The sequence below is a fragment of the Oncorhynchus keta genome, unplaced genomic scaffold (assembly GCF_023373465.1).
Source record: "Oncorhynchus keta strain PuntledgeMale-10-30-2019 unplaced genomic scaffold, Oket_V2 Un_scaffold_1014_pilon_pilon, whole genome shotgun sequence".
NCBI lineage: Eukaryota > Metazoa > Chordata > Actinopteri > Salmoniformes > Salmonidae > Oncorhynchus > Oncorhynchus keta.
Genome location: NW_026290754.1, coordinates 186,003 through 210,080, shown reverse-complemented (window position 1 = coordinate 210,080; position 24,078 = coordinate 186,003). Strand labels below are relative to the sequence as shown.

The window sequence follows — 24,078 nt, the reverse complement described above, 5'->3', positions numbered from 1 at the left end:
GTATAGACTGTATAACAGTACAGAGTATAGACTGTATACAGAGTATAGACTGTATAACAGTACAGAGTATAGACTGTATAACAGTACAGAGTATAGACTGTATACAGAGTATAGACTGTATAAGAGTATAGACTGTATCAGAGTATAGACTGTATAACAGTACAGAGTATAGACTGTATATCAGAGTATAGACTGTATCAGAGTATAGACTGTATAACAGTACATAGTATAGACAGTGTATAACTGTACAGAGTATAGACTGTATAACAGTACAGAGTATAGACTGTATACAGAATATAGACTGTATAACAGTACAGAGTATAGACTGTATCAGAGTATAGACTGTATACATAATATAGACTGTATAACAGTACATAATATAGACTGTATAACAGTACAGAATATAGACTGTATAACAGTACAGACTGTATAACAGTACAGAGTATAGACTGTATAACAGTACAGAGTATAGACTGTATATCAGAGTATAGACTGTATAACAGAGTATAGACTGTATACAGAGTATAGACTGTATAACAGTACAGAGTATAGACTGTATACAGAGTATAGACTGTATACAGAGTATAGACTGTATAACAGTACAGAGTATAGACTGTATCAGAGTATAGACTGTATAACAGTACAGAGTATAGACTGTATACAGAGTATAGACTGTATACATAATATAGACTGTATAACAGTACAGAGTATAGACTGTATACAGAATATAGACTGTATAACAGTACAGAGTATAGACTGTATAACAGATAGACTGTATATATAGACTGTATAACAGTACAGAGTATAGACTGTATAACAGTACAGAATATAGACTGTATAACAGTACAGAGTATAGACTGTATAACAGTACAGAGTATAGACTGTATAACAGTACAGAGTATAGACTGTATACAGAATATAGACTGTATAACAGTACAGAGTATAGACTGTATAACAGTACAGAGTATAGACTGTATAACAGTACAGAGTATAGACTGTATAACAGTACATAGTATAGACTGTATAACAGTACAGAGTATAGACTGTATCAGCGTATAGACTGTATAACAGTACAGAGTATAGACTGTATAACAGTACAGAATATAGACTGTATACATAATATAGACTGTATAACAGTACAGAGTATAGACTGTATAACAGTACAGAATATAGACTGTATAACAGACATATATAGACTGTATAACAGTACAGACTGTATATAGACTGTATAACAGTAGTATAGACTGTATACAGTAATATAGACTGTATAACAGTACTGTATAGAGTATAGACTGTATAACAGTACAGAATATAGACTGTATAACAGTACAGACTGTATACAGAGTATAGACTATAACAGTACATAATATAGACTGTCTAACAGTACATAATATAGACTGTATAACAGTACAGAGTATAGACTGTATACCAGAGTATAGACTGTATACAGAATATAGACTGTATAACAGTACAGAATATAGACTGTATAACAGTACAGAATATAGACTGTATAAGAGTATAGACTGTATACAGAATATAGACTGTATAACAGTACATAATATAGACTGTATAACAGTACATAATATAGACTGTATAACAGTACATATAGACTGTATAACAGTACATAATATAGACTGTATAGTATAGACTGTATACATAATATAGACTGTATAACAGTACATAATATAGACTGTATAACAGTACATAATATAGACTTTCTAACAGTACATAATATAGACTGTATACAGAGTATAGACTGTCTAACAGTACATAATATAGACTGTCTAACAGCGCAGAGCCTCTGAGTTTCAGAAGGGGTTTCATCCTTAGGAAATGACAGGACAGTGGAATGATGAAATAGCTCTTTACACTCAGGTTATAGTGATACTGTCCCTGTTCGTTCTGCTCACACAGTTGTTTGGTTGCCAGGCCGACCTGAAGACACAGTAATCAACCGTATTCAGTGAAAACTCAAGTGTTACCTAAAGCACAAAGTACAAACCAATCTGTGCCTTTCCCTTTACAGCTAAACATTATGACCCGGACACCACCGAGCCAATCAGCTCCGGCCTTCAGTCCCTGGAGGAGCTGTTGTCGTGGAAACGCAGCGAGGCCAACCCCTTCAACGTGGCGACGGTGCCCCTGGCCAATCGGGAGCCTTCTCTGGCCAGCACGCCGCACCGGACTCTGGTGAGTCACGACATGATGGGCGGATACCTGGATGACAGGTAGGTTGACCTCTCACCTCTGAACTCTCACCTGTGAAACAATGAACTGCCACAAGTAGACTTTGTTTGCACACTCATGACTCTTCTACGATAGGCTATTACTAAATTCTCACATAACAACGTACTCATTGTGTTGGAAGTCCCTTTTTGGACTAAATTCCCTCTCACCTTTGACCCCTGACCTCTCCCCCTCAGGTTTCTGCAGGGAGCAGAGTCGGATGCTCCCTATGTGTTCTACCACTGGCAGTACATCGACGTGTTTAACTACTTCAGCCACAACACGGTGACCATCCCCCCGTCCGTCTGGACCAACGCTGCTCACCGACACGGAGTCATCGTCCTGGGTGAGACTCAACGGGGCCACGTCCCAATAATCTATCTTTCCTCCTGAACAAGTGTGACTTGTTCACTAGTCCCCACGAATGGGAAAACATTGGATTGGTATAGAGATGGGGGTAGAGAGAGGGAGTTTTTTTTTATAACAGTCATTTCCTGTCAAATCCATGAAGGGAAGTGAATAAGTGCACACTTTGGGAGAAAGCAGAGATTATTGGGAGTCAATAATGCCCTTGTAGTTATATATCTTTTCACAGTACCGAGCCGAACCGAGCCGAACCCCAGCTGTAGGGTCTAAGTGGGCCTGGTAATGTGTCGTGAAGCATGCTGAAATGTCAAAATATTCAAGTCATCACGGTTAGGTTCATTCTGGCCGGCCCAGCAGTGTGAAAGTGGTACAGTATTACAGTATGTAGTACATTATTGTACACTACTGGTTTCCACCAGTCTGTTCTCTGCCTTTACTCAGAGGAAGTGTTGTCTACACTCAGAGGAAGTGTCTACACTCAGAGGAAGTGTTGTCTACCACTCAGAGGAAGTGTTGTCTACCACTCAGAGGAAGTGTTGTCTACCACTCAGAGGAAGTGTTGTCTACCACTCAGAGGAAGTGTTGTCTACCACTCAGAGGAAGTGTTGTCTACCACTCAGAGGAAGTGTTGTCTAACACTCAGAGGAAGTGTTGTCTACCACTCAGAGGAAGTGTTGTCTACCACTCAGAGGAAGTGTTGTCTACCACTCAGAGGAAGTGTTGTCTACACTCAGGAAGTGTTGTCTACACTCAGAGGAAGTGTTGTCTACACTCAGAGGAAATGTTGTCTACCACTCAGAGGAAATGTTGTCTACCACTCAGAGGAAGTGTTGTCTACCACTCAGAGGAAGTGTTGTCTACCACTCAGAGGAAGTGTTGTCTATCACTCAGAGGAAGTGTTGTCTACCACTCAGAGGAAATGTTGTCTACACTCAGAGGAAGTGTTGTCTACCACTCAGAGGAAGTGTTGTCTACCACTCAGAGGAAGTGTTGTCTACCACTCAGAGGAAGTGTTGTCTACCACTCAGAGGAAGTGTTGTCTACCACTCAGAGGAAGTGTTGTCTACCACTCAGAGGAAGTGTTGTCTACACTCAGAGGAAGTGTTGTCTAACACTCAGAGGAAGTGTTGTCTAACACTCAGAGGAAGTGTTGTCTACCACTCAGAGGAAGTGTTGTCTACCACTCAGAGGAAGGGTTGTCTACCACTCAGAGGAAGTGTTGTCTACACTCAGAGGAAGTGTTGTCTACACTCAGAGGAAGTGTTGTCTACACTCAGAGGAAGTGTTGTCTACACTCAGAGGAAGTGTTGTCTAACACTCAGAGGAAGTGTTGTCTAACACTCAGAGGAAGTGTTGTCTACCACTCAGAGGAAGTGTTGTCTACCACTCAGAGGAAGTGTTGTCTACACTCAGAGGAAGTGTTGTCTACCACTCAGAGGAAGTGTTGTCTACACTCAGAGGAAGTGTTGTCTACACTCAGAGGAAGTGTTGTCTACACTCAGAGGAAGTGTTGTCTACACTCAGAGGAAGTGTTGTCTACACTCAGAGGAAGTGTTGTCTACACTCAGAGGAAGTGTTGTCTACACTCAGAGGAAGTGTTGTCTACACTCAGAGGAAGTGTTGTCTACACTCAGAGGAAGTGTTGTCTACACTCAGAGGAAGTGTTGTCTAACACTCAGAGGAAGTGTTGTCTAACACTCAGAGGAAGTGTTGTCTACACTCAGAGGAAGTGTTGTCTACCACTCAGAGGAAGTGTTGTCTAACACTCAGAGGAAGTGTTGTCTAACACTCAGAGGAAGTGTTGTCTACCACTCAGAGGAAGTGTTGTCTACACTCAGAGGAAGTGTTGTCTAACACTCAGAGGAAGTGTTGTCTAACACTCAGAGGAAGTGTTGTCTAACACTCAGAGGAAGTGTTGTCTAACACTCAGAGGAAGTGTTGTCTAACACTCAGAGGAAGTGTTGTCTAACACTCAGAGGAAGTGTTGTCTATCACTCAGAGGAAGTGTTGTCTACACTCAGAGGAAGTGTTGTCTACCACTCAGAGGAAGTGTTGTCTAACACTCAGAGGAAGTGTTGTCTAACACTCAGAGGAAGTGTTGTCTACCACTCAGAGGAAGTGTTGTCTACACTCAGAGGAAGTGTTGTCTAACACTCAGAGGAAGTGTTGTCTAACACTCAGAGGAAGTGTTGTCTACCACTCAGAGGAAGTGTTGTCTACCACTCAGAGGAAGTGTTGTCTACACTCAGAGGAAGTGTTGTCTAACACTCAGAGGAAGTGTTGTCTACCACTCAGAGGAAGTGTTGTCTACCACTCAGAGGAAGTGTTGTCTATCACTCAGAGGAAGTGTTGTCTACCACTCAGAGGAAGTGTTGTCTACCACTCAGAGGAAATGTTGTCTACACTCAGTGGAAATGTTGTCTACACTCAGAGGAAGTGTTGTCTACCACTCAGAGGAAGTGTTGTCTACCACTCAGAGGAAGTGTTGTCTACCACTCAGAGGAAGTGTTGTCTACCACTCAGAGGAAGTGTTGTCTACCACTCAGTGTTGTCTACCACTCAGAGGAAGTGTTGTCTCAGAGGAAGTGTTGTCTAACACTCAGAGGAAGTGTTGTCTAACACTCAGAGGAAGTGTTGTCTAACACTCAGAGGAAGTGTTGTCTAACACTCAGAGGAAGTGTTGTCTACCACTCAGAGGAAGTGTTGTCTACACTCAGAGGAAGTGTTGTCTACCACTCAGAGGAAGTGTTGTCTACCACTCAGAGGAAGTGTTGTCTACCACTCAGAGGAAGTGTTGTCTACCACTCAGAGGAAGTGTTGTCTACCACTCAGAGGAAGTGTTGTCTACCACTCAGAGGAAGTGTTGTCTACCACTCAGAGGAAGTGTTGTCTACCACTCAGAGGAAGTGTTGTCTACCACTCAGAGGAAGTGTTGTCTACACTCAGAGGAAGTGTTGTCTACACTCAGAGGAAGTGTTGTCTACACTCAGAGGAAGTGTTGTCTACACTCAGAGGAAGTGTTGTCTACACTCAGAGGAAGTGTTGTCTACACTCAGAGGAAGTGTTGTCTAACACTCAGAGGAAATGTTGTCTACCACTCAGAGGAAGTGTTGTCTACCACTCAGAGGAAGTGTTGTCTACCACTCACAGGAAGTGTTGTCTACCACTCAGAGGAAGTGTTGTCTACCACTCAGAGGAAGTGTTGTCTATCACTCAGAGGAAGTGTTGTCTATCACTCAGAGGAAGTGTTGTCTACACTCAGAGGAAGTGTTGTCTACACTCAGAGGAAATGTTGTCTACACTCAGAGGAAATGTTGTCTACACTCAGAGGAAGTGTTGTCTACACTCAGAGGAAGTGTTGTCTACACTCAGAGGAAGTGTTGTCTACACTCAGAGGAAGTGTTGTCTACCACTCAGAGGAAGTGTTGTCTACCACTCAGAGGAAGTGTTGTCTACCACTCAGAGGAAGTGTTGTCTACCACTCAGAGGAAGTGTTGTCTACCACTCAGAGGAAGTGTTGTCTACCACTCAGAGGAAGTGTTGTCTACCACTCAGAGGAAGTGTTGTCTACACTCAGAGGAAGTGTTGTCTACCACTCAGAGGAAGTGTTGTCTACCACTCAGAGGAAGTGTTGTCTACCACTCAGAGGAAGTGTTGTCTACCACTCAGAGGAAGTGTTGTCTACCACTCAGAGGAAGTGTTGTCTACCACTCAGAGGAAGTGTTGTCTAACACTCAGAGGAAGTGTTGTCTAACACTCAGAGGAAGTGTTGTCTACACTCAGAGGAAGTGTTGTCTACACTCAGAGGAAGTGTTGTCTACCACTCAGAGGAAGTGTTGTCTACCACTCAGAGGAAGTGTTGTCTACACTCAGAGGAAGTGTTGTCTACACTCAGAGGAAGTGTTGTCTACCACTCAGAGGAAGTGTTGTCTACCACTCAGAGGAAGTGTTGTCTACCACTCAGAGGAAGTGTTGTCTACCACTCAGAGGAAGTGTTGTCTACCACTCAGAGGAAGTGTTGTCTACCACTCAGAGGAAGTGTTGTCTACACTTAGAGGAAATGTTGTCTACACTCAGGAAGTGTTGTCTACCACTCAGAGGAAGTGTTGTCTACACTCAGATGAAGTGTTATCTACCACTCAGAGGAAGTGTTGTCTACCACTCAGAGGAAGTGTTGTCTACCACTCAGAGGAAGTGTTGTCTACCACTCAGAGGAAGTGTTGTCTACCACTCAGAGGAAGTGTTGTCTACCACTCAGAGGAAGTGTTGTCTACCACTCAGAGGAAGTGTTGTCTACCACTCAGAGGAAGTGTTGTCTACCACTCAGAGGAAATGTTGTCTACCACTCAGAGGAAGTGTTGTCTACACTCAGAGGAAATGTTGTCTACCACTCAGAGGAAGTGTTGTCTACCACTCAGAGGAAGTGTTGTCTACCACTCAGAGGAAATGTTGTCTACACTCAGAAGAAGTGTTGTCTACCACTCAGAGGAAGTGTTGTCTACACTCAGAGGAAGTGTTGTCTACACTCAGAGGAAATGTCTACACTCAGAGGAAATGTTGTCTACACTCAGAGGAAGTGTTGGAGAGATGCTGCTCTACTTTCTCAGCCAGTCGAGAGGTTTAGTTTCACTTTTAAAACCTCTTGTTTGTGACCTTCAGGCTTTAGTCTGTGGTTTTCACGTCTCTCTGTGTACGTGACTGTGTGTGTGTGTGTGTGTACTGTGTGTCAGAGTGACTCTCTCACTGTGTACGTGACTGTGTGTGTGTGTGTGTGTGTGTGTGTGTCGGAGTGACTGTCTCACTCAGGTCATATACAGTGAGATGTACAGAATAAGGGGTTGAACCTAACAGATTAAATTCTAATAGTTTACACAATGTACATGAGAGAGAACACAAGCCTTCAATATCAAACACATTATATTCTAAGTGTTGGATTCATTTCTGAAACGGTTGGGACATTTTCCTTCTTCAGTACTGATAGGGCTCACGTTGAGAATATAGGTGCCGATCTGACCGCCTCAAAGTCACACTGCTGATTGGTCTGTTTGAGTTCCACAGTGACTGATCGACGGCTGTGATTGGCTTGTTCTCCAGGCACCTTCATCACTGAGTGGACGGACGGGGGGAAGATGTGCGAGGTCTTCCTGAAAGAGGAGGAGTCTTACAGGGCCGTAGCTGATAGGCTGGTTCAGATATCCCACTGTTACGGCTTCGATGGTTGGCTGATCAACATCGAGAACCCTCTCGGTGTGAGTTTTATAACTTTTAACAGTTTGTTATTCTGTACTAAACTCTTGTCTATTGCTGTGCGATAGAGACGTTGGTTTTCATTATGTTGTGGGTGCGTTGGAAAATGGCACTATATTCCCCCTCTATTCCCTATAAGTAGTGTGCTATATTCCCCCTCTATTCCCTATAAGTAGTGCACTATATTCCCCCTCTATTCCCTATAAGTAGTGTGCTATATTCCCCCTCTATTCCCTATAAGTAGTGTGCTATATTCCCCCTCTATTCCCTATAACTAGTGCACTATATTCCCCCTCTATTCCCTATAAGTAGTGCACTATATTCCCCCTCTATTCCCTATAAGTAGTGCACTATATTCCCCCTCTATTCCCTATAAGTAGTGCACTATATTCCCCCTCTATTCCCTATAAGTAGTGCACTATATTCCCCCTCTATTCCCTATAAGTAGTGCCCTATATAGTGAATCCGGTGCCATTGGGGACACAGCCAGTCTTTACACCTCTTCACCCGTAGACACTTGTTTACTTCTGAAAGGAGTGTACAGGCTAAAGCAGTATGGTAGAAACAGCAATAATGACCTCATCAGTTGTCTGCACACTGTGCTGAACCCAGAACGTCAACAATGAAACGTCTCCTTTGGGTCTACAGCCTCCCTGTTATCTGCTGTCCTACAGTATACTGACCTGTATTACTGTGCTGAACCCAGAACGTCAACAATGAAACGTCTCCTTTGGGTCTACAGCCTCCCTGTTATCTGCTGTCCTACAGTATACTGACCTGTATTACTGTGCTGAACCCAGAACGTCAACAATGAAACGTCTCCTTTAGGTCTACAGCCTCCCTGTTATCTGCTGTCCTACAGTATACTGACCTGTATTACTGTGCTGAACCCAGAGGTCTACAGCCTCCAAGGAAACAGTCTGAGGTCTACAGCCTCCCTGTTAGGTCTGACAGCCTCAGTGAGGTCTTACAGCCTGAACCCAGAACGTCAACAATGAAACGTCTCCTGAGGTCGACAGCCTCCTGTTATCTGCTGTCCTACAGTATACTGACCTGTATTACTGTGCTGAACCCAGAACGTCAACAATGAAACGTCTCCTGTAGGTCTACAGCCTCCCTGTTATCTGCTGTCCTACAGTATATTGACCTGTATTACTGTGCTGAACCCAGAACGTCAACAATGAAACGTCTCCTTTAGGTCTACAGCCTCCCTGTTATCTGCTGTCCTACAGTATACTGACCTGTATTACTGTGCTGTAAACACGTTGGCCTGCCACGTACAACATGACAACAGTGCAGCCTTAATGGGCCCTGGTCTAAAGTAGTGGACTATGGGGACAGAGAGGGGCCATTTGGGAAACACGTCGATGATTGATAACGTGTATGTTCCCTGCCCTCCGTCTCCTCTCGTGTAATTAGGAGACTGCTGTGAGGAACACTCCTCTGTTTCTACGTTATCTGACGGACCAGATGCACGAGAGAGTCCCTGGTAGTATGGTGTTGTGGTATGACTCTGTTCTGGAGAACGGACAGCTAAAATGGCAGAACGAACTCAACCCATCCAACAGGTAGGTGGACAGGGGGAGAGGAGGTGAGGGGGAGGGGGGTGAGGGAGGAGGTGAGGGGGGGGAGGGGGTGAGGGAGGGAGGGGGGAGGGAGGGGAGGGAGGGGGGAGGGAGGAGGTGGGGGTGAGGGAGGGGGGGGAGAGGGAGGGAGGGGAGGGGGAGAGGGAGGGGGAGGGGAGGAGGAGGGAGGGGAGAGGAGGGAGGGGGAGAGGGAGGTGAGGGAGGGGGGAGAGGAGGTGAGGGAGGGGGGGGGAGGGAGGGGAGGGAGGGAGGGGGAGGAGGAGGAGGGAGGGAGGGGGAGGGGAGGGAGGGGAGGGAGGGAGGGAGGGAGGGAGGAGGGAGGTGAGGGAGGGGGGGAGGGGAGGGAGGGGAGGGAGGGGGGGAGGGGGAGAGGAGGTGAGGGAGGGAGGGGGAGGGAGGTGAGGGAGGGGGGGGAGAGGAGGTGAGGGGAGAGAGGGGTGAGGGAGGGAGGGGGAGAGGGGTGAGGGAGGGGGAGAGGAGGTGAGGGAGGGAGGGGGGGAGGGAGGTGAGGGAGGGGGGGGAGGAGGTGGGAGGGAGGGGGAGAGGAGGTGAGGGAGGGGGAGGGAGAGGAGGTGAGGGAGGGGGGGAGAGGAGGTGAGGGAGGGGGAGAGGAGGTGAGGGAGGGAGGGAGGGGGGGGAGGGAGGGAGGGAGGGGGAGAGAGGTGAGGGAGGGGGGGGAGGGAGGGGGAGGGGGAGAGGAGGTGAGGGAGGGGGAGAGGGGGGGAGGGGGAGAGGAGGTGAGGGGGGGGGAGGGAGGGAGGGAGGGGGAGAGGAGGTGAGGGAGGGGGGGAGAGGAGGTGAGGGAGGGGGGAGGGAGGTGAGGGGGGAGGGGGGGAGGGGAGGGAGGGAGGGGGGGAGGTGAGGGAGGGGAGGGAGGTGGGGGGGGGGAGGTGAGGGAGGGAGGGAGGGGGAGGGGAGGGAGGGGGAGGGGGAGGGGTGAGGGAGGGGGAGAGGGAGGTGAGGGAGGGGAGGGAGGTGAGGGAGGGGGAGAGGAGGTGAGGGAGGGGGAGAGGAGGTGAGGGGGAGGGGGGGAGGGAGGGGAGGGAGGGGGGGGAGGGAGGGAGGGAGGGGGAGAGGAGGTGAGGGAGGGGGGGGGAGGAGGTGAGGGAGGGGGAGGGAGGTGAGGGAGGGGGAGAGGGGAGGGGAGAGGGAGGGGGGAGAGGAGGTGAGGGAGGGGGAGAGGAGGTGAGGGGAGGGAGGGGAGGGAGGGGGAGAGGGAGGGGAGGGGAGGAGGTGAGGGAGGGGGGAGAGAGGAGGTGAGGGAGGGGGGGAGAGGAGGTGAGGGAGGGGGAGAGGAGGTGAGGGAGGGGGAGAGGAGGTGAGGGAGGAGGGGAGAGGGTGAGGGAGAGGAGGTGAGGGAGGGGGAGAGTAGGTGAGGGAGGGGGAGAGGAGGTGAGAGGGTGAGGGACTGGAAAATGTGGACAGGGGAGATAATTTACACCACTCTCTCTCTCTCTCCACTCCCCCCTTTACCCCTCTCTCTCTCTCTCTCCACTCCCCCCTTAACCTCTCTCTCTCCCTCCACTCCCTCCTTAACCTCTCTCTCTCTCCACTCCCCCTTAACCTCTCTCACTCCCCCCTTCACCTCTCTCTCCACTCTCTCTCTCTCTCTCTCTCTCACTCCCTCCCTAACCTCTCTCTCTCCACTCCCCTTAACCTCTCTCACTCCCCCTTCAACTCTCTCTCTCTCTCACTCCCCCTTCACCTCTCTCTTTCTCCCACTCCCCCTTCACCTCTCTCTCCTTTCACCTCTCTCTCTCTCTCTCTCTCCCTCCCCCCCTTCACCTCTCTCTCTCTCCACTCCCCCCTTCACCTCTCTCTCTCTCTCTCTCTCTCTCCACTCCCCCCTTCACCTCTCTCTCTCTCCACTCCCCCCTTCACCTCTCTCTCTCCACTCCCCCTTCTCTCAGAGTGTTTTTCTCAGCGTGTGATGGTATCTTCACCAACTATAACTGGACAGAGCAGAACCTGGAGGGAATGAAGGCCTACTCAGCTGCTCAGGGCCGGCTGGCGGACATCTTTGTTGGGGTGGACGTGTTCGCCAGGGGAGAGGTGGTGGGGGGGAAGCTGGAGACTAATAAGGTTAGAACTGGGAGGGTAGGAGGGGGAGGGTAGGTGGGGGAGGATCGGAGGGGAGGGTCGGAGGGGAGGGTCAGAGGGGGGGGGTCGGAGGGGGGGGGGGGGAGGGGGGGAAGGGGGAGGAGGAGGGAGATGGTGGGAGAAGGGTGGGGTGTGTGGGTAGGAGGGTGGGAGGGGAGGGTAGGGAGAAGGGTGGGGTGTGTGGGTGGGAGGGGGGTAGAGAGATGGTGGGAGAAGGGGGGTGTCAGTGCTTAGTCACAGGTACGTGTGTGTCTTCTTAAAGAAGTGGAGTTTATTATGGTTGTGTGTGTGTGTGTGTGTGTGTGTGTGTGTGTGTGTGTGTGTGTGTGTGTGATCATAAAGTGGTGTGTGCTCGTAACAATATATAAACACCAGTCCCTCCCTCCCCAGGCTCTGGAGATGATTCGTAAACATGACTTCTCCACGGCCATCTTTGCTCCAGGCTGGGTGTACGAGTCCATCCCAGACAAGAATGACTTCAGGAAGGAACAGGACAAGTGAGATGAACTTCTGCTGCTTTTACTGTCGAGTGGAGTGCTGTGGTTGTTTTGTCTCGTGTAGCGCTGTGGTTGTTTTGTCTAGTGTAGCGCTGTGGTTGTTTTGTCTAGTGTAGCGCTGTGGTTGTTTTGTCTAGTGTAGCGCTGTGGTTGTTTTGTCTAGTGTGGCGCTGTGGTTGTTTTGGGGATTTTGTCTAGTGTAGCGCTGTGGTTGTTTTGTCTAGTGTAGTGCTGTGGTTGTTTTGTCTAGTGTAGCGCTGTGGTTGTTTTGTCTAGTGTGGCGCTGTGGTTGTTTTGTCTAGTGTAGCGCTGTGGTTGTTTTGTCTAGTGTAGCGCTGTGGTTGTTTTGTCTAGTGTAGCGCTGTGGTTGTTTTGTCTAGTGTGGCGCTGTGGTTGTTTTGTCTAGTGTAGCGCTGTGGTTGTTTTGTCTAGTGTAGCGCTGTGGTTGTTTTGTCTAGTGTGGCGCTGTGGTTGTTTTGTCTAGTGTAGCGCTGTGGTTGTTTTGTCTAGTGTAGCGCTGTGGTTGTTTTGTCTAGTGTAGCGCTGTGGTTGTTTTGTCTAGTGTAGCGCTGTGGTTGTTTTGTCTAGTGTAGCGCTGTGGTTGTTTTGTCTAGTGTAGCGCTGTGGTTGTTTTGTCTAGTGTAGCGCTGTGGTTGTTTTGTCTAGTGTAGCGCTGTGGTTGTTTTGGGGTTTTTGTCTAGTGGAGCGCTGTGGTTGTTTTGGGGTTTTTGTCTAGTGTAGCGCTGTGGTTGTTTTGGGGTTTTTGTCTAGTGGAGCGCTGTGGTTGTTTTGGGGTTTTTGTATGATGTCGTGGGATGTTTTATCGAACACCACACCTTAAATGCCTCTGGGAAATATGAAGTGATGCTGTCTATCTAAGAACTGTAGATGAGTACAAGGCATGTAGCTAACATGTGGTGCTAACATCTGGCGCTAACATCTGGCGCAAACACCTGGCGCAAACACCTGGCGCTAACACCTGGCGCTAACACCTGGCGCTAACATCTGATGCCATGTTTGTTATACATGGTCCCTGTTGAATAATCTAATAAAATAGACTATATTTTCTCTCTTATAAAAGCGGTCACTCATACCACACGTAGCACAGCAACAGTCGAAAGTGACCCTCCTATGTCGTATCCGACAATGTCACATCCTGTTTCCTGTGTGCAGGTTCTGGTCTCTTCTGTCTGACTTCCTGTATGTCCACCGGCCCTCGTCGCCCCTCCCTTTCGTCTCCTCCTTCTGCCAGGGTGCTGGGACCAGCCTCTACTGGAGGGGACAGGTGAGTGAGTCAACCAATCAGAGGACGGGTTCTATGTCCAGAATATTCATAAAATTGCCCCCACCATGGCTGCCTGAGTATTGTGATGCAATACTTTCCATGATAATGTAGAATTTTCATTCAAATGATGTTAACTGATGTGGCTCATGCAATATAATGTATTTGTCAGTTGAATTGTATTAACAAATCACAGCACATATTGATGGGTACACTTCCTGCTTTGCTCCTATGGGTACACTTCCTGCTTTGCTCCTATGGGTACACTTCCTGCTTTGCTCCTATGGGTACACTTCCTGCTTTGCTCCTATGGGTACACTTCCTGCTTTGCTCCTATGGGTACACTTCCTGCTTTGCTCCTATGGGTACACTTCCTGCTCTGCTCCTATGGGTACACTTCCTGCTTTGCTCCTATGGGTACACTTCCTGCTTTGCTCCTATGGGTACACTTCCTGCTTTGCTCCTATGGGTACACTTCCTGCTTTGCTCCTATGGGTACACTTCCTGCTTTGCTCCTATGGGTACACTTCCTGCTCTGCTCCTATGGGTACACTTCCTGCTTTGTTCCTATGGGTACACTTCCTGCTTTGCTCCTATGGGTACACTTCCTGCTTTGTTCCTATGGGTACACTTCCTGCTTTGCTCCTATGGGTACACTTCCTGCTTTGTTCCTATGGGTACACTTCCTGCTTTGCTCCTATGGGTACACTTCCTGCTCTGCTCCTATGGGTACACTTCCTGCTTTGCTCCTATGGGTACACTTCCTGCTCTGCTCCTATGGGGTACACTCGCAATGGCTGCCAGTCCACCCATTATGCCATAATTGACTTGAATGGGGACGCCTGTTCTATTAATTTTATTTCTATGGCAGCACATGCAGTTAGGAGAGGAGGAAGGGAGAAAATGTGCTCAGCGGTTACTACGGAGACTGCGGTCGTTTGGCTGCCCAATTGTCGGTGTCCAAAATTCCATGACTGTCACACGACTCATAACAACAAGGATCTGGGTCTTCTTTGGAATGCATTGTACTGCAATATGTATCATTGGATGGGATTCTGTCCTATTCGTGTCCTGTAGTTACCCTCTGACCTGTCCTGTGTGTGTCTGTCTGCTGGGTTGTGTAGCGTGAGGTGGATCGTAGCTGGTTCAACCTGGATGCCCAGGAGCTGCAACCCCTATACTACAGAGAGACCCTCGAGGGGGAGGGCTGGCTGAGGACCCAGGGCTGCCCTGAAGATGCCTGGAGCGGGGGCAACTCTCTGCTCGTAGAGGGCGTCCTACCCTCCATGCTGTCTAAAGTCTGCGCCAGGTAGGGGAGTGTGTAGGGGAGTGTGTGGGGGAGTGTGTAGGGGAGTGTGTAGGGGAGTGTGTGGGGGAGTGTGTGGGGGAGTGTGTAGGGGAGTGTGTAGGGGAGTGTGTGTTCATGAGGGCTTGTATATTCCTCTTACAGCTTTAAAGATTCAAATGCTATGGCCCCTCTCTTCCCCTTCCCCTCGCTCCCTCTCTTCTCCCTCTCTTCCCCTTCGCCTCGCTCCCTCTCTTCCCCTTCCCATCGCTCCCTCTCTTCCCCTTCCCATCGCTCCCTCTCTTCCCCTTCCCATCGCTCCCTCTCTTCCCCTTCCCATCGCTCCCTCTCTTCCCCTTCCCCTCGCTCCCTCTCTTCCCCTTCCCATCGCTCCCTCTCTTCCCCTTCCCATCTCTCCCTCTCTTCCCCTTCCCATCTCTCCCTCTCTTCCCCTTCCCATCGCTCCCTCTCTTCCCCTTCCCTCGCTCCCTCTCTTCCCCTTCCCCTCGCTCCCTCTCTTCCCCTTCCCCTCGCTCCCTCTCTTCCCCTTCCCCTCGCTCCCTCTCTTCCCCTTCCCCTCTTCTCCCTCTCTTCCCCTTCCCCTCGCTCCCTCTCTTCCCCTTCCCCTCGCTCCCTCTCTTCCCCTTCCCCTCCCTCTCTTCCCTTCCTCCCTCTCTTCCCCTTCCCCTCGCTCCCTCTCTTCCCCTTCCCTTCGCTCCCTCTCTTCCCCTTCCCATCGCTCCCTCTCTTCCCCTTCCCATCGCTCCCTCTCTTCCCCTTCCCCTCGCTCCCTCTCTTCCCCTTCCCCTCGCTCCCTCTCTTCCCCTTCCCCTCGCTCCCTCTCTTCCCCTTCCCCTCGCTCCCTCTCTTCCCCTTCCCCTCGCTCCCTCTCTTCCCCTTCCCCTCGCTCCCTCTCTTCCCCTTCCCATCGCTCCCTCTCTTCCCCTTCCCCTCGCTCCCTCTCTTCCCCTTCCCCCTCCCTCGCTCCCTCTTCCCCTTCCCATCGCTCCCTCTCTTCCCCTTCCCCTCCTCCCTCTCTCCCTCTCTTCCCCTTCCCCTCGCTCCCTCTCTTCCCCTTCCCTCGCTCCCTCTCTTCCCCTTCCCCTCGCTCCCTCCCTCTCTCTCCCTCTCTTCCCCTTCCCATCGCTCCCTCTCTTCCCCTTCCCATCGCTCCCTCTCTTCCCCTTCCCATCGCTCCCTCTCTTCCTTCCCTCGCTCCCTCTCTTCCCCTTCCCCTCGCTCCCTCTCTTCCCCTTCCCCTCTCTCCCCTCTCCCTTCCCCTTCCCCTTCCCATCTTCCCTCTCTTCCCCTTCCCATCGCTCCCTCTCTTCCCCTTCCCCTTCCCCTCGCTCCCTCTCTTCCCCTTCCCATCGCTCCCTCTCTTCCCCTTCCCATCGCTCCCTCTCTTCCCCTTCCCATCGCTCCCTCTCTTCCCCTTCCCATCGCTCCCTCTTCCCCTTCCCCTCGCTCCCTCTCTTCCCCTTCCCCTCGCTCCCTCTCTTCCCCTTCCCTTCGCTCCCTCTCTTCCCCTTCCCATCGCTCCCTCTCTTCCCCTTCCCTCGCTCCCTCTCTTCCCCTTCCCCTCGCTCCCTCTCTTCCCCTTCCCTCGCTCCCTCTCTTCTCCCTCTCTTCCCCTTCCCCTCGCTCCCTCTCTTCCCCTTCCCCTCGCTCCCTCTCTTCCCCTTCCCCTCGCTCCCTCTCTTCTCCCTCTCTTCCCCTTCCCCTCGCTCCCTCTCTTCCCCTTCCCTTCGCTCCCTCTCTTCCCCTTCCCCTCGCTCCCTCTCTTCCCCTTCCCCTCGCTCCCTCTCTTCTCCCTCTCTTCCCCTCGCTCCCTCTCTTCTCCCTCTCTTCCCCTTCCCCTTGCTCCCTCTCTTCTCCCTCTCTTCCCCTTCCCATCGCTCCCTCTCTTCTCCCTCTCTTCTCCCTCTCTTCCCCTTCCCATTGCTCCCCTCTCTTCCCCTTCCCATTGCTCCCTCTCTTCTCCCTCTCTTCCCCTTCCCATCGCTCCCTCTCTTCTCCCTCTCTTCTCCCTCTCTTCCCCTTCCCATTGCTCCCTCTCTTCTCCCTCTCTTCCCCTTCCCATTGCTCCCTCTCTTCTTCCTCTCTCCCCTCCCAGGATCTTTTCTCTCCAGGTGCCTCTATCCTCCAGGGTCTTTGTGTCTCTGATCTATAAGCCGTCTCCTGGGGTCACTGTCTCTCTGGAGTTAAAGACTGCTGATGCTACACTCTGCACACACAGAGGTGTTCAGGATATACCTAGTGAGTCATGACACACAGAGGTGTTCAGGATATACCTAGTGAGTCATATCACACAGAGGTGTTCAGGATATACCTAGTGAGTCATATCACACCCTCTGTTCCCCTATACCTAGTGAGTCATCCACACACAGTTTAGGATATACCTAGTGAGTCATATCCACACAGGTGTTCAGGATATACCTAGTGAGTCATATCACAGAGGTGTTCAGGATATACCTAGTCCCTATCACACAGAGGTGTTCAGGATATACCTAGTGAGTCATATCACACAGAGGTGTTCAGGATATACCCTAGTGAGTCATATCACACAGAGGTGTTCAGGATGTACCTAGTGAGTCATATCACACAGAGGTGTTCAGGATATACCTAGTGAGTCATATCACACACAGTTTAGGATATACCTAGTGAGTCATATCACACACAGGTGTTCAGGATATACCTCTCTATCACAGAGGTGTTCAGGATATACCTAGTGAGTCATATCACACAGAGGTGTTCAGGATATACCTAGTGAGTCATATCACACAGAGGTGTTCAGGATATACCTAGTGAGTCATATCACACAGAGGTGTTCAGGATATACCTAGTGAGTCATATCACACACAGGTGTTCAGGATATACCTAGTGAGTCCCTATCACAGAGAGGTGTTCAGGATATACCTAGTGAGTCATATCACACAGAGGTGTTCAGGATATACCTAGTGAGTCATATCACACAGAGGTGTTCAGGATATACCTAGTGAGTCCCTATCACCCCTGTCCCTAGTGAGTCATATCACACAGAGGTGTTCAGGATATACCTAGTGAGTCATATCACACAGAGGTGTTCAGGATATACCTAGTGAGTCATATCACACACAGGTGTTCAGGATATACCTAGTGAGTCATATCACCCAGGATATACCTAGTGAGTCATATCACACAGAGGTGTTCAGGATATACCTCTGAGTCATATCACACAGAGGTGTTCAGGATATACCTAGTGAGTCATATCACAGAGGTGTTCAGGATATACCTAGTGAGTCATATCACACAGAGGTGTTCAGGATATACCTAGTGAGTCATATCACACAGAGGTGTTCAGGATATACCTAGTGAGTCATATCACACACAGTTTAGGATATACCTAGTGAGTCATATCACACACAGGTGTTCAGGATATACCTAGTGAGTCATATCACAGAGGTGTTCAGGATATACCTAGTGAGTCATATCACACAGAGGTGTTCAGGATATACCTAGTGAGTCATATCACACAGAGGTGTTCAGGATATACCTAGTGAGTCATATCACACAGAGGTGTTCAGGATATACCTAGTGAGTCATATCACACAGAGGTGTTCAGGATATACCTAGTGAGTCATATCACACACAGTTTAGGATATACCTAGTGAGTCATATCACACACAGTGTTCAGGATATACCTATGAGTCATATCACAGAGGTGTTCAGGATATACCTAGTGAGTCATATCACACAGAGGTGTTCAGGATATACCTAGTGAGTCTTATCACACAGTGTCAGGATATACCTAGTGAGTCATATCACAGAGGTGTTCAGGATATACCTAGTGAGTCATATCACACAGAGGTGTTCAGGATATACCTAGTGAGTCATATCACACAGAGGTGTTCAGGATATACCTAGTGAGTCATATCACACAGAGGTGTTCAGGATATACCTAGTGAGTCATATCACAGATGTTCATATACCTAGTGAGTCACAGAGGTGTTCAGGATATACCTAGTGAGTCATATCACACAGAGGTGTTCAGGATATACCTAGTGAGTCATATCACACAGAGGTGTTCAGGATATACCTAGTGAGTCATATCACACAGAGGTGTTCAGGATATACCTAGTGAGTCATATCACACAGAGGTGTTCAGGATATACCTAGTGAGTCATATCACACAGAGGTGTTCAGGATATACCTAGTGAGTCATATCACAGAGGTGTTCAGGATATACCTAGTGAGTCATATCACACAGAGGTGTTCAGGATATACCTAGTGAGTCATGACACACAGAGGTGTTCAGGATATACCTAGTGAGTCATATCACACACAGTTTAGGATGTACCTAGTGAGTCATATCACAGAGGTGTTCAGGATATACCTAGTGAGTCATATCACACAGAGGTGTTCAGGATATACCTAGTGAGTCATATCACACAGAGGTGTTCAGGATATACCTAGTGAGTCATATCACACAGAGTTCAGGATATACCTAGTGAGTCATATCACACAGAGGTGTTCAGGATATACCTAGTGAGTCATATCACACAGAGGTGTTCAGGATATACCTAGTGAGTCATATCACACAGTTTAGGATATACCTAGTGAGTCATATCACACACAGGTGTTCAGGATATACCTAGTGAGTCATATCACACAGAGGTGTTCAGGATATACCTAGTGAGTCATATCACACAGAGGTGTTCAGGATATACCTAGTGAGTCATATCACACAGAGGTGTTCAGGATATACCTAGTGAGTCATATCACACAGAGGTGTTCAGGATATACCTAGTGAGTCATATCACACAGAGGTGTTCAGGATATACCTAGTGAGTCATATCACACAGAGGTGTTCAGGATATACCTAGTGAGTCATATCACACAGAGGTGTTCAGGATATACCTAGTGAGTCATATCACACAGAGGTGTTCAGGATATACCTAGTGAGTCATATCACACAGAGGTGTTCAGGATATACCTAGTGAGTCATATCACAGAGGTGTTCAGGATATACCTAGTGAGTCATATCACACAGAGGTGTTCAGGATATACCTAGTGAGTCATATCACACAGAGGTGTTCAGGATATACCTAGTGAGTCATATCACACAGAGGTGTTCAGGATATACCTAGTGAGTCATATCACACAGAGGTGTTCAGGATATACCTAGTGAGTCATATCACACAGAGGTGTTCAGGATATACCTAGTGAGTCATATCACAGAGGTGTTCAGGATATACCTAGTGAGTCATATCACACAGAGGTGTTCAGGATATACCTAGTGAGTCATATCACACACAGTGTTCAGGATATACCTAGTGTTCAGGATATACCTAGTGAGTCATATCACAGAGGTGTTCAGGATATACCTAGTGAGTCATATCACACAGAGGTGTTCAGGATATACCTAGTGAGTCATATCACACAGAGGTGTTCAGGATATACCTAGTGAGTCATATCACAGAGGTGTTCAGGATATACCTAGTGAGTCATATCACAGAGGTGTTCAGGATATACCTAGTGAGTCATATCACACAGAGGTGTTCAGGATATACCTAGTGAGTCATATCACACAGAGGTGTTCAGGATATACCTAGTGAGTCATATCACACAGAGGTGTTCAGGATATACCTAGTGAGTCATATCACACAGAGGTGTTCAGGATATACCTAGTGAGTCATATCACACACAGGTGTTCAGGATATACCTGTGAGTCATATCACAGAGGTGTTCAGGATATACCTAGTGAGTCATATCACACAGAGGTGTTCAGGATATACCTAGTGAGTCATATCACACAGAGGATGTTCAGTTATACCTAGTGAGTCATATCACACAGAGGTGTTCAGGATATACCTAGTGAGTCATATCACACAGAGGTGTTCAGGATGTACCTAGTGAGTCATATCACACAGAGGTGTTCAGGATATACCTAGTGAGTCATATCACACAGAGGTGTTCAGGATATACCTAGTGAGTCATATCACACAGAGGTGTTCAGGATATACCTAGTGAGTCATGACACACAGAGGTGTTCAGGATATACCTAGTGAGTCATATCACACAGAGGTGTTCAGGATATACCTAGTGAGTCATTACACACACAGTTCAGGATATACCTAGTGAGTCATATCACACACAGGTGTTCAGGATATACCTAGTGAGTCATTACACACACAGTTCAAGATATACCTGAGTTGTAAAGTGTTGTAGTATTATTGATGTGTGTGTGTGTGTAGCCAGCAGTATTGAGCCTGTTGCTTTAACAGAGGACCACCAGTTGATGAGACAGTTCTCTCAGAGCTGTGGACAGTGGAACCCAGACGGATGGACTGTCAGGTAAGAAGACCTCTGTGTGTGTTGGAGCTGCAGGGCTGTGCTCTGAGAGATGTGTGTGTGTGATATAGGCTAGTAATACTGTTTGTAATAACGTGTGTGTGTGTGATATAGGCTAGTAATACTGTTTGTAATAACGTGTGTGTGTGTGATATAGGCTAGTAATACTGTTTGTAATAACGTGTGTGTGATATAGGCTAGTAATACTGTTTGTAATAACGTGTGTGTGATATAGGCTAGTAATACTGTTTGTAATAACGTGTGTGTGTGATATAGGCTAGTAATACTGTTTGTAATAACGTGTGTGTGTGTGTGATATAGGCTAGTAATACTGTTTGTAATAACGTGTGTGTGTGTGTGTGTGTGTGTGATATAGGCTAGTAATACTGTTTGTAATAACGTGTGTGTGTGTGTGTGTGTGTGTGTGTGTGTGTGTATAGGCTAGTAATACTGTTTGTAATAACGTGTGTGTGTGTGTGATATAGGCTAGTAATACTGTTTGTAATAACGTGTGTGTGTGTGTGTGTGTGTGTGTGTGTGTGTATAGGCTAGTAATACTGTTTGTAATAACGTGTGTGTGTGTGATATAGGCTAGTAATACTGTTTGTAATAACGTGTGTGTGTGTGTGTGTGTGTGTGTGATATAGGCTAGTAATACTGTTTGTAATAACGTATGTGTGTGTGATATAGGCTAGTAATACTGTTTGTAATAACGTGTGTGTGTGTGTTATAGGCTAGTAATACTGTTTGTAATAACGTGTGTGTGTGTGTGTGTGTGTGTGTGAGATATAGGCTAGTAATACTGTTAGTAATAACGTGTGTGTGTGTGATATAGGCTAGTAATACTGTTTGTAATAACGTGTGTGTGTGATATAGGCTAGTAATACTGTTTGTAATAACGTGTGTGTGATATAGGCTAGTAATACTGTTTGTAATAACGTGTGTGTGTGTGTGTGATATAGGCTAGTAATACTGTTTGTAATAACGTGTGTGTGTGTGATATAGGCTCGTAATACTGTTTGTAATAACGTGTGTGTGTGTGTGTGTGTGTGATATAGGCTAGTAATACTGTTTGTAATAACGTGTGTGTGTGTGTGTGTGTGCCAGGTGTTCCCAGTTGGAGCTGCAGGGCTGTGCTCTGAGGGATGTGTGTGTCAGTGTGCAGCGTGATGGAGGAGATAAGGACACACCCTTCAAATGCCGGGTCGGAGAGATTATGGTGAGAGAGAGAGACCTCACCACAGAATTACCCATCACCAGAATCATATCTGTCCCCGACTCTTAGGCCTGGGGCCTCACTTATCAATATTGTTTAGAAACTGTTTTAAAATACGGAATTTAGAATGTTCGTACGCACAGAGAAAAAAAAGTGAGATTTCTAGAACAATCCTAAGAGCATTATAGGCCCACCGGTAGGATATAACCACATACAGTAGAATGAACCAGTCCTTCTTCCCACCTGGCCACCACATACAGTAGAATGAACCAGTCCTTCTTCCCACCTGGCCACCACATACAGTAGAATGAACCAGTCCTTCTTCCCACCTGGCCACCACATACAGTAGAATGAACCAGTCCTTCTTCCCACCTGGCCACCACATACAGTAGAATGAACCAGTCCTTCTTCCCACCTGGCCACCACATACAGTAGAATGAACCAGTCCTTCTTCCCACCTGGCCACCACATACAGTAGAATGAACCAGTCGTGTTTTCCACCTCCCAGATCTTTTTGTTCAGTATAAGTAATGTTGTAACTGTTTGTACATTTGAGTCATTTATAAAAGTGATTGATTTGTGTGTCCGTGTTTCCTATAAGATGTCTGTCTTTGTCTCCCTCCTCCCAGATCCTGGACGCTGAGTCCCTCTCCGTCCCTCCCCTCCCAGTCCAGAGTGTGTGTCTCTATGACGTGGTGTGGCTGAGGGGCGCCAATAAACTTAATCTCAACGCCACCCTGCGCTGGCGCTACCCTGCCCAACTCGTACGCCACTTCCTGGTGTACTGGCGCCGGCTGAGGGGTCCAGACCCCCGGATCCCATCTGGCAAGCTGGCCCTGATTGGCCGAGCCTACTGCCCCTTATTCCGGGTGACCGAGCTGACGGTTCCAGAACCTCCAGGTCTTCTAGAACTGGTGGTGGAACCCGTGTCCCGGGAGGGGTTCCGTGTTCCTGAGTCCCAATGGGGGAGGAGGAGTCTCAGTTATACTGAGGAGAGGACGGACCAATCATAAGACACTGAAAGGGTAGCAATGTACAGGCTGTCCCAAATGGAACCCTATTCCCTATATAGCGCACTACATGGACCCATAGGGCTCTGGCCGTAGTGCACTATATAGGGAATAGGGTGCCATTTGAGATGTACTACTGGACTTGCTACTCCACTTCCTGTCTCCTGGCCAGTCAGTGATAACCTGATTCAGTAAGCTAGTTTGTAGTGATGTGATCCCCCTAGTCACCTATAGAGTTAAACCATTTTATTCTAGTCAAGAAAGTATTAAAAATATATATATAATTATCTTCCCAGAACAATTAGGGGAACTCAATTAAGGCCAGAAGTCAACATGAAGCACGCTGTAGGTACTTCCTGATTGAGCCGACATCTGCAGCCCTTACTGTGAATGCAATCTGAGCAGATGCAGGGACATTGCCTTTAAAAAGGTGCATTGTTGAGAGCTCTCTACAACGTGCCCCCAGATTGAATCCTCGGAGAGCAAGCAGGACTGGACAGGAAGCCAGAACACAGTCCAGTGTCTTCTGGGTGCAGAGCAAGCAGGACTGGACAGGAAGCCAGAACACAGTCCAGTGTCTTCTGGGTGCAGAGCAAGCAGGACTGGACAGGAAGCCAGAACACAGTCCAGTGTCAAGGGAAGGATACTTCAAGCAGAACATAGAGACTCCCCACAATACATAGAGACTCCCCGCAATACATAGAGACTCCCCGCAATACATAGAGACTCCCCGCAATACATAGAGACTCCCCGCAATACATAGAGACTCCCCGCAATACATAGACTCCCCGCAATACATAGACACTCCCCGCAATACATAGACACTCCCCGCAATACATAGAGACTCCCCGCAATACATAGAGACTCCCCGCAATACATAGACACTCCCCGCAATACATAGACACTCCCCGCAATACATAGACACTCCCC

At 48.2% G+C, this 24,078-nt stretch overlaps 1 protein-coding gene and 1 long non-coding RNA gene across 5 annotated transcripts in view; one reads left to right on the top strand and one right to left on the bottom strand.

Moving 5' to 3' along the window:
* The window catches only part of engase (endo-beta-N-acetylglucosaminidase), a 26,523-nt gene extending 2,445 nt beyond the window's left edge, over window positions 1-24,078 (top strand). Inside the window, exons 3-14 of one of the 2 annotated variants that reach the window (XM_052513364.1) lie at window positions 2,027-2,228; window positions 2,424-2,572; window positions 7,687-7,841; window positions 9,259-9,407; window positions 11,336-11,507; window positions 11,916-12,022; window positions 13,196-13,307; window positions 14,429-14,613; window positions 16,706-16,848; window positions 20,856-20,925; window positions 22,030-22,141; window positions 22,768-24,078. In XM_052513364.1, the coding sequence (XP_052369324.1) occupies window positions 2,027-2,228; window positions 2,424-2,572; window positions 7,687-7,841; window positions 9,259-9,407; window positions 11,336-11,507; window positions 11,916-12,022; window positions 13,196-13,307; window positions 14,429-14,613; window positions 16,706-16,848; window positions 20,856-20,925; window positions 22,030-22,141; window positions 22,768-23,151 (1,940 nt within the window). In that variant the 3' untranslated portion in view covers window positions 23,152-24,078. Of the gene's footprint in view, window positions 1-2,026; window positions 2,229-2,423; window positions 2,573-7,686; window positions 7,842-9,258; window positions 9,408-11,335; window positions 11,508-11,915; window positions 12,023-13,195; window positions 13,308-14,428; window positions 14,614-16,705; window positions 16,849-20,825; window positions 20,926-22,029; window positions 22,142-22,767 lie in introns of both variants that reach the window. The other variant, XM_052513363.1, reaches the window with a different exon arrangement.
* On the bottom strand, window positions 16,780-19,832 carry LOC127927259 (uncharacterized). 3 transcript variants are annotated; one of them, XR_008126716.1, is made up of 5 exons: window positions 19,791-19,832; window positions 19,223-19,600; window positions 18,782-18,893; window positions 17,318-17,469; window positions 16,780-16,921 (listed from the first exon to the last, which is right to left on the bottom strand). It is a non-coding gene; the product is annotated as an uncharacterized LOC127927259 (long non-coding RNA). The 3 variants fall into 3 exon arrangements; XR_008126717.1 differs by lacking the exon at window positions 17,318-17,469 and having other exon boundaries at window positions 18,668-18,893; XR_008126718.1 differs by lacking the exon at window positions 17,318-17,469 and having other exon boundaries at window positions 18,706-18,893.